Source organism: Acanthopagrus latus, chromosome 11 (assembly GCF_904848185.1).
Source record: "Acanthopagrus latus isolate v.2019 chromosome 11, fAcaLat1.1, whole genome shotgun sequence".
In the NCBI taxonomy this organism is placed as follows: domain Eukaryota; kingdom Metazoa; phylum Chordata; class Actinopteri; order Spariformes; family Sparidae; genus Acanthopagrus; species Acanthopagrus latus.
The window spans coordinates 10,436,098-10,453,655 of NC_051049.1; the positions used below are offsets into that span (position 1 = coordinate 10,436,098).

Below are 17,558 nucleotides of genomic sequence, written 5' to 3' on the forward strand. Positions count from 1 at the left end.
AACAGTGGTGACTGGCGAGGTGTCTGGATTGAAGGTTGGGGCCCTGCTGAAAGAGCTAAAAGGGTATTTCTTGGTTGGGCTGGATCAGGAGTCGTGTCAGAAATTGCATCTGTACTTCTAGTTATGTTATTGTTTTTATTACATAAGACATTAAAGCTTCTAGGTTCCTTTGTTCGTATTTCTCCTTGCCTGAGGTCCCAGGAGTTCTGCTAATAAAGACATCCACAGATAGCGAGAGATGTTTAAAGACAGGCACTGGATCCTTCGACTGTAGCATATAGATTTTATCCTCTTCCTTTCCCTTCCCTTTCCATTCTCCCCACTTTTCTCTATAACCCCTCCGGAGCCCTGTGCTCCTGGCTTGTTCGCCAGTTGAATCACTGGTTTGAAGGATTGTAGGTGAGCGGCCAGTTGGGTAGTTGGCTGTCCGACTGTCTAGTTAGTTGTGTGATTGAGTGACTGGCAGGCTGGTCAGCTAGATGGTTGCTAACTGGCTGACAGGCTAATTGTCAGACTGTCAAGCCGGCTGACGACTGTACTCTGGCCAGCTGACTGGCTAATTGTTGTGTTTCAGACTGTATGTGCTATCCTGCCACACTGGGGCAACACTTTCGCTGATCATCAAGAGCTGTGTGTGTGTTTCGACAACAAACAGGATGGAAACAAGAGATAGAGCAAAGTAATGTTTCTGTTCCTTAATCTCTTAAATAACATCTCATACACGAAGAACCAATTCAGGATTAACTTCGAGGCTGTTCACATTTGGTTCTACCATCCGTCCACCTATGGACAGCTTCCAGCAGGTCAGTTCACACCTGGCAATAACATGCCTTTTGAGTTGCCTCTCACCTCCCTGCTCGATATGCAGATATACCTACATCACTAGAACAAAGAAATACAATGATTTTACACTAGACATAAAAACCTTCATATAATGTTTGCCGAATTAACAAGTGGGCCAAAATAGTTGTGGACGGTGTTTCTCCGATGGCGCCAAATGTCAAAATGGAGTATTTTTTGAAGGGAGTCTGGCGACGTTCTTCACAGATGACAAAGATATCACATTGATTAGAAACCGTTTACTGCATTTGAAAGATTTGACATGATTAACTTTGATATGTTGTGTTCAATACATTTGATGCAAATGGGGAAATCAGTTTAAACAGTGCGTTCAAACTGCTGCTGGGCGGTTCGACGTGGGCAGGCAGGTTTTTTACAGCAATGCCGCGACAACCTGACACTTTTTACAAGGAAAGAAACATCGAGAAGGCATCAATGATGTACAATTCGCTCAAGCTGCTTCACTAAGATTTTAATGTTGGTCTTACAATCACACCATTTGTTAAGGGATCAATGTTTATCTGAAACAGAGTGGGTTCACACACGTCTGCAGCTATCATTGGGAGGTTAAAAGAGCCCAGAGATGTAATTTACATTACAGTGGACTGAATGGAATTCAGACAGCGTTTACTACATTATGATTGTCGTTGTGGCTTCCTGGAGGACGGCAGTTGAGTAGGCGGTCCTTCGTTTTGGCCAAGGACACGTGTGTGTGTGTGTGTACACACCGCTGACAGAATGTGGTCACGTGTGTCCCAGACCACCTCTGAATGCGAATGTGTTTTCTCTGTTGCGGGTTTGTCGCGCATCAGTCCAGCTCTTTTTTTACTATCTGCATCATTAACTTTATTATGAGGTTTAACTTTGGGAGAGTCCAGGATGGGGCAGTGCAGCACCAGCATACAGACGAGTTCTGTTAGTACATATTGAATATTTCGACTCCCTCTCACAGTTAAAAAAAAAAAAAAAGAAAAAAAAGAAAGAAAGCTATTAAAAAACCCTACCCTTTTTGATAATGAGGAGTACGTGTTCCTGCTCTGCTTCTACAATTTTTGGGGAAGGCTGAGTTTTATAATCTGAGGGTGTTAAGTTGGAACACTGCAGTCGAGCTCTTTTCCAACTAGTACTAGACTGGAGTGTCCTGTCTGGTTGTATAAGAGGCCTTGTGCCGTTCTCTTTTATACCTTTGCATGTATGTCCCCACTCTCTGCAAACCTTTTTTCAAGGAGGTCTATACGCTGACTTTGCCCCACACACACTCCCTCCCCTCAGGACAGCTGAATCATATGGCTTGTCGGCTAAGCATCCCCTTGCCTCATTTGTTTGTCTCCCAGGTTTGCCCAGTTAGTCCTTTCAGGATATCAGTGAGCAGAATCTCCATTTGCTATAAAGAGAGGAGGATGAAGTGTGAAGTAAAAAGTCTCATTAAATTTTTAAGCTGCCAAGTGTGAGCAGAATCCCCTCCACCAGGCGGCTCCCAGCTGCCTAGAGAGCCACTGAAGGAAGGGGGGAGTTAAACATGGGGGGGGGGGGGATAAGAAAAAGGCACCACAGAGATTCAGGACCAAAAAGGAAAAGTCTGCCTCTTTATAGTTCGCTCTCATTGCCAAAGAGGCTTGGTGCCTGTCCAAACCTGCACGCCCAGCTGCGTATTCCACACTTCTTTAACTTTGAACATGGCTTGCAGCGGACTGATCTTCTGTAGTGTCCGAGTAGTTCTAAGTGTCACCTGGTGAACAGAACACCTTAATGGTGTCCCGCTCTGCATGGCTTAGTTGCGCTATGATTATGCTAGCACAAAAAAAATGAAAATTAAGGAATACGTCTCAAGTTTAACATCCTTACATTTTTCTTAACCACTGCACACAAAATAAAATTGCATCTTTGAATCAGAATATATTACCACGGCTTCATTTTCCATTGATTATCCTCACTGCAGATTATAAACAATTTGACATATCTGAGAAGCATTAATGTTATCTGTAGTGCTCGCACTCAGCGCTGTGCCCAATACCTACCGGTAATTTATAAATCAGGAGGACTCGGAAAACAGAGAGGCTGATGTCCCTGTGGGTCAGTGTGGGAAAATATAAAGTCAGGGAACACGCAAAACAAAATCCACATCAGACAACGCCTGGGGGCTAGCAGTTAAAACCAAACAAAACCTGAACTGTCACCACAGATAAAACGTTATTCATTTCGGCGCTTTCGTAGTAATCACTCAAAACCAGCGGGGAGAGGTGCACGCAAACAGCTGTTTCGCTCTCTCCCTCTGTCTCCCTTGTGAACTGTCCTCACTTTCCCTTCGCCTGTCGTTGCCCCCCGTCGGCCTGTGGTGGATCGCTCCGACGAGGAAGTCCCATTAACAACCAACAAGAGCAACAGACTACGAACTAAGAGATGTGTTCTGTCTGCATGTCCATCAATCTCCTCAGCTCCATTTTAGTACTATGAACATCGTGCACCTACACACGGACACACAAACAAACACGCACACTCCTAATTTTGCTGTCCTCATTAAACCATTTCGCAGCACAAACAGCAACATATTCCAAAATATTTAGACACTGCGTGACCTCACCATGCTCCCTTTTATCCCCCATTTTTTTTATATAGTTAGATGCTACAGTGTGCAATTTATGTCCTTTGTGCGGCACAGTTGAGCTAATAAGGCTTCCCCAGCCATGAAATCACACACAAATATACATCCTCTTTGAGCTCGGTTGGCAAAATAATGGATGACTGTAATATACATTGTCATTAGAATGTAAAATAGCCTGTGCAGAAAACAGTGGTGCTGGGGGGAGGAATGACAGGTCTTAAACAATAAACATTAACTTAAAAATATAAAAGCAGAGCACTGTTTAATGAGTGGCAACACAAAGATCTGTCATCCCTGTAAGATGCTGACATTAAAACTCTGCATCTCATTAAATACACAATGAGATCGTTACTGGGTTCTTACTTATACGAGTATGTACTATCTACTTGCATGTGAGTTCTTCTTCTAACCACATTTGGATGCCTTTTTTTTTCCTTTTTAACCCTCTTTTCTCTTTCGCTCTCCACCATCCAGCCCTCCCTTCTTTGAAAACTTCACCTCATTTGCTTTCCTTTGTTCTGCTTCTTATCCTCCCATCATCCCGCTCCTGTGTTTCCATCTCGGGGCCCTGTGTCAGCTGAAAACAGCCCTCTCAAACCCAGGCTGAGCCGACGTGGATACGGAGTGAGAAAAAAAAAAAAAAAAAAAAAAAATCAGCGCGGCTCTACGGACCTGACCCACACCTGCCTCTTCGCCTCGCTGTAACTCTGTCCCGGGACTTACTTCCTACACGGCCCTGCTGAATCCCAGCAATTTGCTCTACAGCTCTAGCGTTTAAATGTTTAATTGAGCCACTCATATCCTGAACTGTAGCAGTGTGTGTGTATGTGTGTGTGTGTGTGTGTGTAATAGCTGGAGGAGGCTGAGGGATGGTAGTATGGGAGTCAGAGGTCTGGACGCTTGAAATATGACGGGTTAGGGCGTGATGGAGATCGAGCCGAGGTCTAAAAATGTGACCTGCCGATGACGCTGCCATAATACACTTACACTATCTCGCCATCATCGCTCATGCGGTGACATAATGTCGTAGTTGGCTATCGGCAGATCATTTTTCATTCGCCGTCCCTCACATGTGTCCACAGATGAATACACGGAGGCATGAACGCATATAGAGGACCCAAGCTGCAGAAATCAGAGCAGAGCCCTAACACTACCCGCTAACCAGGGCTTCACACTCCCACTAATTTGATCAAGCCTGGTCCAAAAAATGTTTAGCTGCTGAGCGCAATCTTCTTTACCCCCCTCCCCGCAGATCTGTTTGGATATGTTACTATGCATTATTCCCTGACAAATGAATGAAAATGTCTCACAATGTTAAATTCCTGGATCAGTCCATAACGGACATAAAGTGAATGGTGTCTATTGTGGACCAAGATCCGTGGAAATCCATTGGGTGGTATTTGTAATTGTAATTGGTAATGTAATCCTGTTGACTGACCAACCAACCAACCTCGAGGAGGAGGTTAAAAAAAGTAGACATTTATTAATTTATAACAAATAAATAATTAAATGTTTTATCAATTCATTCATTTTTAAATGGTGTTTTACTTTCCCTCTGCAATAGGAGAACAAATGGATGGAAGGTTGACCTCCGGTCACATTTCGAATGGCAGGGTTAGGGTAAAATACATAGAGAAATGGAAAAAATACAGACTACGTTTGTGGAAATAAAATGGGAAAAATGCAAAAGGGAAAGTACTACAAAGACAAACAATCATACAGATAAATGAATGGGAAAGTACATAAATATGGGGATTGTGGGGGATGTTTATCACTTTTTTGTCCGTTCTCGCCTTCCTTACATGCAGAGATACTCTCCACATTCGTGCAACGCGCTCCATGCTGATTTTCTCTTTCCTTCCCAACTCACATACCCAACACATACAAAATGCCCACTCCCCCTCTACATGAATAACATAAATGTATTCAGCTCAAGTCCTCCGAGCTGGAAAATAACATCAGTCAGGAGGCCTTTGACCCTAGCCCATGGCAGTAAGAGCATGTGACAGTGAAACACAGAGAGGAGCCCTATAGGGAAAGCATGTGTGCGTGTGCATGTGTGCGCTCATGTTAATGTGCTCGCCACAAAGTGCCTCTGCTTGTAGATGTTTATGTATGCACACACAGGCGTTCATGTGTGCGTGTGTGTGCACACTGATAAACTCTAAAGCGAGTCTTCATGCTTTGGGGTTGTTGGCAGTAGATCTTTCAAACAGCCGTAGTTAGTCGCGGTGTTAATATTCGCTGCACTTCAACACCTCGGCCAGCGATGCTATTGGCTGCGCTTTATTCATGGTCATCTCGCTGAGTCGGCTCAACAGCCGGGGCCTTGGTGTGGTAGCAAATCTGCTCACTCACATCTACATGTGCTGGCTCAGTTTGTCTTAGTTCATTAGAACGATTAATCATTTATATTAGCCCTAGAGAAGCAGGATTATGAGGCGATTTCTTAGAACAGTTGCCAGGCAATGGATGCCCTTAACAAGTTCAGTGTGTACCCTTCAGTGTAGCGGTCAATGGTCTTTCCTCTTGTGTTCTACTTCTTTATTTATGTGTTGTAAATGAAACGATTATTTATTTACTCAATCATTCCATAAATGTACATGATTTCGCTTGGCAGCTGTGACTCAACTGCAATCAACTTTAACTGAAACGGACACAGGATGTATGGTTCAAGGTTTATTCCAGGATCTTGGCTACATTGATGGACACTTTGCTCTGAATAGCACCGTCCTGCTGAGGCGTAATTGTCCACCGGTGGTCTGCTAATCTCAGCGAGGCAGGCACACTGTGCCCTCTCCTTCAGCAGCCACAGGATATGAGATGCTGATCAGATTTCTATAATCAATTTACCAGAGCAGGAGGTATAAATCCTGTCCATTCACTCATTCTCCCTTTGCCTCTCTCTCTCCCCATCTTTCACTCGCTCTCCAACTCTTCCTCCCCTTCCTTCTGCCCCCTGCTTATAGTTAGATGAATAATTCAGCAGCCAATGTGGTGAAAGGTGGAGTAAACAAGTCTATTGCCTAATATCCCGAGAGGCTGCCAAAGAGAGACGAGTGAGGGCAGAGAACTAGCAGAGATAGGGGGGATGGAGCAACAGAGACGGAGGGTATCTATGGAGAATGGACATCCAGAGTCTTTCCTCATGACCTGCAGTCATTTGCACTTAGATTGACTCTGAGGTTGCGCCAAAACGGCACAGCTGGCTCCCACGCTTCTCCGTGCTCTCCTCTCTTGAGCCACACATTGGCAACCATTAATAATGAAATCATACAGTGAAACGCGACATCTGTGAGATAGGGTGGCAGAGAGTTCAGGGCCCCTGCTTCTCAGAGGCGAGAGTTCCCGAAACAAAAATGAGGATAAAAGCAGAGTACACTTCATGCCACTGTATAATATGGGACGTGACTCTCGGTCCGCCCGCCGGATGTCACAGAGAATAACTCTATTCAGGTTTGGAGTGCGGAGTAAGTAGCTTTTATTTTGACACCGTCAGGTATACAGGGACCGATGCCTAAACACGAGGCACATACAAATGAGCGGCACAGCTTCCACGCTCATAGTAAATCCAATACGGAGCGAATTCAGAGGACACGGCGTGCTTATATAACGAGCAAATGTAATCTCAAACTGGAGTTATATTCACTGATTATGCAAGCAGAACTACTGATTGATGACTCACCCAAAATTCAATTATCATTCTAAACAGTTTTATCTGGAAATTAGATTTGGACGTTTTTAAAAAAAAGAAAAAAAGAAAAAAAAAGAAAGCACCACGTTAATTATACAGACAGAAGGTTTCTGGTTGGATCTGTTTTTTTTAAAACTGGAATATTTATGAGGACAGTTGCACTTTTTTTCCTGTACGTTGATTAAAAACCTTGAAGCTGGGGGTCAGAACCTGGAGTTTAAAGCTCTGAATCCAGAGTGTCAGACTGCCCATAGCGATTGTGAATGTGCGTGATGGATGTTGCGTGGTGTGCGTGTGTGTTTCTGTGTTTTTGTTGTTTTTTTTGTTTTTTTTTGGCGAAGGAGAGAGCTGTACTCACTGGCATGGTCTGGCTGCCGTGGAGGGCACTGATTGCAGACTGAGCCTCGGTGTGTGTGGAGAACTTGACGAAGGCGCAACCTGAAAAGACAGAGCAGATGCACACCGCACACATGCAGGCACACACACAGACGCAGACACACAAACACACGGTGTATATATGCAGTAAATGTAATCAATCAAGTCAGTTTAAATATACGATATATTAATAAAAGATGTTGAATTATATTTGACACCGCAGAAAATCACTGTGCAGTGAGAGGCTCTCATTGCACAGCAGGCTGCCCCACTCCGGGCATTAGGCAGGCAGACAAGCAGGCAGGAGCTGCAGGCTAAGAGATTGCACTGATGAAGCAGAAAAGCATGCTATTTAGCACCACATGCCTGTCTGTGCATATTAAATAGTAGCAAAACTGGCTAAACTCATAATGTTTTCAAATAGAGGAAAAAACCACTTCATCTGAGAATTCGGCGCAGTTTATCGTTCCCCACAACAGGATGTTATGATCAATATTTGTGAATGCGAAGATGCATGTCCAAAGGCCAGAAAACCACAGAACCAACACTCTTAGCTCTGATGTCCTAGAGGAATATTGTGAGGAGTAGATACAGTGAGGATAGCTTTCGAACTCGCAAAGTGAGCCGTTGCACATTAATTATAGAAATGACTACACCGATGTACAGACCCCGTTTCTGGAAATATCCTCAGCACTGTGGCACTTACTACCTGAGTTTATATTAAAACATGAATAACACTTTATCCGTTTACTCTTTTTGGATGCGCTGGGTCGAAGGCTGAGACAAAGTAGTACAAATGATCAGTCGTAAAAAAAAACAAACACACAGTCTCGGTAATACATGTGTGCAGACTATACAGCACGCCCAACACACTGCTCTCCCTTTCTCTTGAGTGAATCTATCAAACTTAAAGATGGCAGAGGAACAAAAACAACACATAAACCCTCCATGAGGAAGCACGTGAGGACCGAACGCGGCTCTGTTGCAGCGAGGCAGCAGTGCTAACTACTGAGCCACCGTGCCCTCTCATAATTATACCCTATTTCACCTAATTTCATTTCATTTCAAGTTTCTTTTCTATTCTTATTTAATCTTTCATACTTTATTCTTCTTATCATCTATCCTGCTTGACCCAGCCGCCCTGCCATTCTTCCACTCTTAATGGGCTTACCCCTGTGGACACCAGCCAATCAAGATGCCCATTCAGCTGTCAAACCGCAACCCCCCTATTGAGATATGGATAGAAAAGAGCTCGAGCTCGGCATGACCTGTACAAGGACTCTGCTACAGTCACACGGTATACGGTGCTTTAATAATGCCGTTAACTTTTTTACTCTGCAAGCCATGCATCGCCTACCTACTTTCAAATAAAACTGAAACTGTGCAAGTCACAAGCTAGGGAGCATCAGTTTATATTATAATAAGCGTTTCAACCAAGTGATTTGTTTTGACTCATTTACACGATAACAGTCTTACTAAAAGTGGGAAAGGGTTGCGTTTCACAAAATGTAAGCGTTCATATGACAACGTTGTGGCCATGAGAAGAAAGAACACTTGAAAATACTGTAGAATGCATGCAAGGCCAAGGACGGGTCAAAATATAGGAACAAAGTATTTGAATGGATCATGCTAGATTTTATGGATTTTCCATTATTTTTCACCAATGGCACCACCAGGTCTCACCACCATGTTATCAGTGGCCTTGGTAGAACTGCATCACTATTTTCAAACATTTATTTATTATTTTTTTGCGCAAGGTCAGTATAAACCCGTGGCGATGTATGCTACAGTACAAACAGACAGCAGAAGATTGAAAAATTTAATAATCGTCAAGTAGTTTCTGGTGAGTTGGACTGCATTTTTGCTTGAAATGCCCATCCCTGGGAGATGGTGGTCTAAGTTTGTAATTAAATGCCCGCACAACTGTTTCCTCTGAAGAGCGGCGAACCATCACATCACAGTGATGATGCAGCGAATCTACACTGTGGTCAGCAGCACAAACAAAGCTCAATAAGCCAATGTTCTTGTTGTCCTCCTATCGCTGTTAGGCCCAAAATGTAACAGACGTGCGCAAAGCAGGGCTGTGGTTGTCAGAGGATTTGGGCACTGCCTGGTTGGTGGTGGGCGCAGTGTTTTCAAAAGACTAAATTTTCCATTTCCAGACAGAGTACAGATACTCCAAAGCCTTAAAGAGGAATGCAACTTCCAGTGGTGGAAGAAGTATTCAGAACGTTTACTTAAGTTTAAGTAGCAATGCCACAACATAGGAATAATTTAGTTTGCATCAAAGATGTCATGCGGAACATTCAGAATAACACAATACATATTACTTGATTATTGGTGCCTTTATATGCCAGCATTGTTTGATATTGCAACATCAGGATTTATGTCTAAATGATTAACTGCGGGTAACTACTGCTGTCGTATAAGCATAGTGGAGTAAAAAGTGCATAATTTGCCTCTCAAACGTAGAAGTATTAAGTCGGATGAAACGAAAATACTCAAGTAAAGTACAAGGACGTCAAAATTGTACTTGATGGAATGTACTCTCCACCGCTGGCAACTTCCCCTCGGCTGCCCCCTTCGTCACAGAGGGGACACTTGAATTGTTTTGACATCCATCTTTTTCCCTCCTCCTCCTCCAAACCACTGCAGAGTAAGAACGCTCGTGCTTCAAACCCCCTCAGATATAATTCCACAACAATTTCCATAAGCGCCAGCTGGGGAATAGGCTTTAGAGACATGAAAAACCACTAGTCCCTTTGCTCTTTGCTGCATGTCAGAGGGAACGGATGTCTTCAAAAGTTTTTTTCGGCTGCCTGAAAAAAGCCCTGCGAGATATCAACACTACAGTAGTTACAGTAAGGGCATGCAGCGCATCCGTAGGAAAGAGCCCCTCAGATTAACACTTAGTGGCAGAATAGGAAAACGCGGCTTTGTAATGTAAAGGAGTTCCCAAAGTGAGACATGTGCTGAGGAAGAGCTGGTGATGGCACAGTCAGCATTTTAAAATGACTCACCTTTTAGTTAAGACTTCATATGAAGCTAATTGTGCTACGTGTTAGTTAGTATGTCTCTTATTAATTGCTAGCAAGATGCTTATTAACATCATTTTACTTTACTTATTAATATTATTATACCCTCCTTCTATTCTTAAGCTCTATCAAATAAAGGCAACCCCCCACAAATCTGAGAAAAGCACAAAATAAATGACTTAACAACCACTGTTCTTACTGTTAAAAGGCTGTGCAGAGTAAACGCATGATATGTCTGTATGAATCTTAATAAAGAAACAACAACAAACAGTTCATGGTGAACAGTGACATAATAGTTATGTAAGTTAAACTCAATGTGTTTGGGATGCAATTATCAACTATAAGAATCTTTCAAGACTTTTATATAGCCCACATTTATATACAATGGCCTTATGTAAGGGACAGTGCCTGAGGAAGTGTCCATTATCAGGAATAAATGGGTGACCCGGAGGCCAGAACTGTCCAACGCACAACTAATTTCAGTGGCGAAGCTTCAAGGCCTTCAAGGTATTCAGAGAAGGCCCTGAAATCCTCAGATGGAAAAGAAACGAATTTTATTCATTTTATGACTAAAAGAAAATTACGCCGACTCGTTTATGTAGTTTTCTGTCCATACACTGCGCATTTGAATGATTTTCTGTTGGGGAAAAAAAATCAACCAATCAGATATTTTTCTACGGTGTCTCTGGGCAGAATATCCTCCATCTAAGGTATTCTGTTTCCTGCATAGAAAGCCCTGGCCATTAAACGTAATGAGCGCGTACATTTGGATTGACAATTTGATCAACCAATCATATTTGGATATGTAGCCAATGGGCGTATTCTTTAAGATATTCAACGGCTCCGGGGTATTCTAGAAGGCCCGCTAGCTCAGTCACGTCAGACCTAGCTTAACTAGCGAGCTGTGATTGATAGCCTACGTTGAAAATAGCAACAGGTGGAGATGATACTGATACCGCAGGTGGAGATGGTAATATCGCGGATTTATTGTCAGTGCCCTTTTTCAAGACGACCGTTTAATGAAAAGATGGACATTGTTTAAAAAGGCCGCCCAGCGCCCGAACACCTGAGAGGAACACCTCGAGCTCAATCAACCTGCAAAAGCAGACGATGTCACTTTCATGCTAGCAGCTGGGAACAGATACACTTGGCTCACAGGCTCGGTGAGTGGAACTTATCTTTTATTGCTGGTTTTGCTAGTCTTGCATCTCGTTGAACTGGTTGCATTTTGTTTCCACACACTTGTTAAAAGATTGTTTATAAAGTCACTGTCTACCTGACGTCCGATTGTGTGTGTGTGTGTGTGTGTGTGTGTGTGTGTGTGTGTGTGGGGCAGTGTGACTGTGTACATATTAGAGCAACGCAATCTTGAAGATGGAGCAGGAAAATAACGCCATGTATTTTTCGTTTGTGATTTTTTATTTCTATTTTTTTTGAGGGGGGAAGGAGGGGGGCACAGAAGGCCCACTTCTGATGTGCACGGTTCACCACTGACTAATTTATGTTTTCTTGCTTTTTTTGCATCAGTATATAACACTTTTTTTTCCACAAAACTCTTGATTCCTCAGCACACCTGATTGTTTGACAAACAGCTTGAACTGTATAAGATCCTTATGCAAAGGCTGCCCACTACTCCAGCTGTAAACCAGCTCTAAGCTAGTATGCTATGGTATGCTATGCTATGCTATGCTATGTTATGCTAGCAAAATGTGAAATGGCTAATGTGATTGGGTGGTAAACTTAACAAAAACAGTGATCACTGTCACTGAACTGACAGTACAGGTGCCAGCCTGTGGTGTTAAGAGGATGGTGTGCTTAAGGACTATGCTAACGATTGTAAATAAGATTTTCAGACTTCTTTTCATTTAATTGACTCCTAACTTTGAGGTGTCTGCAGCCAGCTGACGCCAGTGCTAATCATTTTAGATACAGGCATTGGCATGTTAATTAGAATGATGAACAGACAGTTTCACTGGAACTCCTTCAGTAGTACATAATAGTTTCAGAGGTGTTCATTTATCACTAGTTAATCATAACCCTGCAGCCAATCAGAAATGAGTAGTAACTCAGACCATGATGTAATACCTTTTCACTGTCACTTATTGCAAGGACCATAACATAGAGCATTATTGCATGTTTATTTTCAATCATTGCTATATTTCATGGGATAACAATTACTGATAACATGGGGCGTCTTGTATTGCTGGTGGTTACCCTGCGAGTGGAGAGTCCTGGTTTTGCATCTGGCCTTTTGACTTTATCCAGATTATATCCACAGCTATGCAAAATCTCCCTACCTGTCTCCAAACAAAGACAAAACTTCACAATTAGCGCCTTTAAAATAATGACAAACATAGATTTCTGAGGGCCTGCTGCCACAAAAATCAAATTACAATAATTTCTGTCCAGACTAAACAAAAGGAACACTTCTGACTCATTTCCCACTTAACGTCTCATGGTTCTTAATTATGAAAGTCAGACATCAATCAAACCGTACTTGATACCTTAGGCTTAACATTTTTGTAACCGCCTGCAGCCGACTAGCACATCAAATAGCGCAGCGTGAAAATGTTTGTAATTAAACGGAAATGCTTTCTGACCCATATCCGCCGCATATGTCACATATATTTCACACACCCTGGCTGACGTAGACGCTCGCACACACTGTCACTCCTCTGCCAGTGACCTAAATAGTGCTGACAACTGGATCTTGGCTCCTACCTTTGCTGTTTCCGTCAGGACCTCTTAGGACCGTGCACTCCTCGATGACTCCATAGGGTTCGAAGAGACGGTAGACGTCCTCCTCGGTCTGTTGTTTGTTCAGCATCCCGACGAACAACTTCCTGTCTTCTGGAACAAAACAGTGAGACAAAAGGTTAAATTATAACTTTGACCTCAATTATGAAACCAATTTGAGGAAATACAGCGGTGAAACCTCGTCATTTCTTCTTTGGAGCTGGGTCTAATCTAAGAAGGTTCTGTGAACACACATTTGTTTACAGAGCCTTGATGCACATGAGTAACTGTCCAGTTTATTTAGCACTGCTTGAGTCACTTTGTATTCTTTTTTTTCTTTTTTTTTCCAAGACTGATCATTTTAATCGCTTGTATAACTGGGTTCAGTCCCGCATGTGCACATATATTGTAGCTGCCGGGGGTAAGTGGGTGGTCAGGGGCTGCAGGGAAGAGCAATGGGAAGACTAATGAAGAGGTTTCTGCACACACACACGCGCACACACACACACACACACACACACACACACACACACACACAGAGGCACAGAGACCCGAGACAATGAGCAAGTCTTTGGTCCTTTAAAAGCACCAGGGGCTCCAGGCAGCTTCAACCTCCTACACACACCACAGCTATACTAGCTGGAAACCCATGCTCTCGCTCTCGCTCTCTCTCTCTCTCTCTCCCCCCATTTTACCCACTCTTTCTCTTGGTCTCTCTCTGTCTTTCATTTTCTCCCTTCTCTATTCATCTCTCTCTCCCCTCCCTCTTTTCTGCTTTTCTTTTTCTCTCGCTGATTCTACATTTTTCCCCCCTCGTTTCTTTTTCAACCGCCTCCCTCCCTCTCTTTATCTCTCTCTTACTCTACTAATTGCTGCTGATCCAGTGTTTTTTTGTGTAGCCAGAGAAAATATTTCAGTGTGCTCTTCAGTGAACAATGGTGTGTCTCTCCTGCGAGCGAACGAAAAGGCTGGGAGACATGCCATGAATAACGCTGACTTTTCAATAGATAGCCTGTATGCTATTGAGTCCTGTTAAATGCTGTGGGATCTGATCTTTACCTTGACCTGACACACTGTGTTTACTGATGTACTCTGGCCTTATATGATTAATGCTACAGTGCTGCATGTCTCTGCTGGCAGCAGAAACACTAAAACCTTCCCTTTATACAGATTGTTTCTCCAACTCTGACCCGTGAAGTCACAGCGGAGAGACGAGAGCAAGAGACAGGACAAGCGCCTGCCGCTGTGAAGGGGTTGGGAGCGGCATAAATCGCTGCCAGAGGTATTGCGCGGTGTCAGGGTGACCTGTGACGACTACCGAGTGTGTCGTGTTGTTGTCGTCTCCCTGACCCAGACACAAGCCGATACCCACGTTCCCACAGTGGGTACGGCAGCGAGAGTACGCGAAACGCAGCGCCCAGCTAGGGTTTCAGCACTCAGCAGCACCAATGATGCACCTTTAAAATAATCACCCGTGTCAGAGCGTTGTCTAGGGAGGGGCGTCCCTGGTGCTGGCTCCTTATTGCAAGTGGCAGGATCAGAGGCTATGTATCAAAATGGAAGTGATGCAATGTGACATCTGTCAGGGTGGATTGGAGAGCATTTATCTGCAAAAAAAGGAAAGCCCTGAACTGGAAAATGAAAGGCCAAGATGGTCCTTCCTTTTGCTGGAGGGAGAATATAAATTCTGAGGTTGGATGTGGGAGATGAGTCAAGGGAGTGGGGGAGTGGGGGAGGGGCCAGACTGCACACATTCCCCCTGAATGCCGCCAGACCACATCTCATATACGCTCCTGTATACAGCTGGAAGAGCCACACGCGGCACCAAGGGCCACCGAGCAAACCGCCGCCGCGCCCTTTGAGTTTCCTCATGCACTTTGGCTCTAACTACCATCGTCAAGTAGATGATGAGAATCTGACAAGTTTTGAATTAATGCTTGACCTTTATCAATTTCGCATGAGCTTCACCCTGGCGATCCCACCGCGAGCAGCTCGGCACCGTGCGGCCCGTCTTAAAATATGACGCCACATCCATCCTTTCAGCTGAAAGACTGCAAACTGGCACGTCGCCTCTCCAGCTGCATGGAATAACATTTATACGTCTCAAAGTATAAAAGGATCGTCGGCCACTATATATCACATCCCCTGTGTGCTGGGTCTCAGTGAGCTACACAAAAAGCCTTAAAAAAAACAAAAAAAAACCCTGACACTGTCGTGTTCAGTGGGCTGGATTTGCTAATCTGAACACACGCAGGAGCGGACCACAGTGTGAGAAAGATGTGCCGGGGACATTTAGTAAGAGTTTCTCATCTGTGGCTGAGAGAGTGATGGAGTGCGTGTTCTGCAACGTGAGTGCGCTTTGGAAAAACAAGCCAACAACGCATGAAAACAGATCATCGAGGAGATCCGTTCCACCGTCTAAAGGTTCTGCCGTGGCTGCTGTTGACTAAAACGCCACCTTGGGAGTTTTAGGTGTTGTGTTCACAGACCAATTGAAACATTATCTCATTTATCTACAACACTGCAGCACAGGCTGTGTGCAAACAGACACACGGGGGGGAGAGAGAGAGAGAGAGAGAGAGAGAGTGTGTGTGTGTGTGTGTGTGTGTGTGTGTGTGTGTGTGTGTGTGTGTGTGCAAAACACCTACAGCCATTTACACATGTCTGAAGGGGGGAGAGAAAAAAAAAGGGAGCATGAGAGGGAGAAAGGGAGGGAGAGAAGAGAAAATTACATTAACTAAGATGTCATCTCAGGCTGACGTGGAAGATTACAGATGACAGATGCCCCGCCATGACCACAGCTAACTACGCCATAATAACAATGAAATGACTTGTCTTCGGGGCAGCTGTTCTTTAGACTGGTGCTGTCTAATGTGTGTTTTTTTTTATTTCTGAGGACTTCACTGATTCACAAAAAAAACGCACACACACACAAATCTTCACCGCCTCAACTTATAACCAGCTTTTGCCGCTGCTAGCCCACCACCACCTCAGCTTCCGTTTTTTTTTGATTTACGTTATCATGCTGCTAACAAGCCTCCACGCAGGAGGCTTCTCGGCTGCATTTCTCAGTCGTCTGTCTCGCGAGCCTCGTGACGGAACATTCTCTATATTCCCTGTGTTTCGATCAATCCGGCTGTCCGCGTAATGGCCTGCATTTTATCCCGGCTATATGCATTTAAGCCTGACCCGAAGCATATTTTCTTCTGTTTTGCAAGTGCGACGACAATGGCTGTGCGCTGGGCTGTGAGTGCCGCTTAAGACACAGATGACTTGCGCTCAGTGCTTTGCCTGAACGCACCATGTGTAGACAAATACAAAAGACAGAAGCTGGTTTTAACTGTGACGCCACAACATGCCACCATTAATCCAGCTTCACATGTTTGTTGTTGTACTAAAATGGAAAGCTGGGTATGTATGCTATTCCTCTTTTCCTCGTTAGTGTGCATATTCACACAGATCGTGAAATCCCGATCTTTATCCTGATGCGTCTTTTACTGGTGTTTCGGCACGTTTGTTTTGATGGCAAAGTCAGATTCTGGACTTCTTCGAGCTCTGTTGAATTCAGTCTCTGGATTCATATCAATAACGCAGTACAGTACATGCGGGATAATACCTCTCCCCACTGACCTGATATTCACCGCATAGCGTAATCAACCAACTGTAGAAGTAAACTGGTCAAGATGGCCGACCACCCAGAGCCTGGTTCTGCTTGAGGCTTCTGCCTTTCAAAGCACAGATACTGTATGAAGCCAAATACTGGCGCCTCAGGTTGGCATCAGACCCGAAGCTGTCGACCGAAAGCGTTGTCATTTGATGACCCGGAGATTAGGCTCAACTCTCGGGTATCTTTCTCCAGATAGTTGCATAGTGTATCTTTTTAAAAGCAAGATTTTTTTCCTCGCCACTATGGGCAAATGCTTGGTTACAGCGGTAATTATTAGGTCTCTGTAAACTTCCTCTGTTATGATTCGGAGCTATGTGAATAAAATTTGACAAGCATAGTTTGAATCAATATAAAACGTACGTAATGTAGCGTGCTCAAAAATATCCATAGATGAATAATGTATATGGGTCAAGCATCCGAGCTAGTTGAGGCATGTATGAGTCTGATGGAGGCAGCAAAGATTGACATGGCCTGCTTGGTCTGGAATGGGAGTGACCTGTATCTGCACCCTGAGCGTAAGATGGCTTACTCATAGGATGGGAAAAAACTACTTTGAACTGGACTATCGAGCCAAAGTCAACTGTGCTTTAACATAATTAATGCAAAGCA

General features: G+C 43.9%; 1 protein-coding gene across 14 annotated transcripts in view; it reads right to left on the reverse strand.

Annotated features, from left to right (window-relative positions):
• The window catches only part of celf5a (cugbp, Elav-like family member 5a), a 193,251-nt gene that overhangs the window by 24,751 nt on the left and 150,942 nt on the right, over nt 1-17,558 (reverse strand). For 10 of the 14 annotated variants that reach the window (XM_037115198.1, XM_037115191.1, XM_037115190.1 and 7 more), the window contains exons 4-5: nt 13,268-13,396; nt 7,495-7,574 (exon numbers count right to left, since the gene is read on the reverse strand). In XM_037115198.1, coding sequence (XP_036971093.1) covers nt 7,495-7,574; nt 13,268-13,396 — 209 coding nt within the window. The remainder of the gene's footprint in view (nt 1-7,494; nt 7,575-13,267; nt 13,397-17,558) is intronic. The other 4 variants (XM_037115192.1, XM_037115199.1, XM_037115187.1 and 1 more) reach the window with 1 other exon arrangement.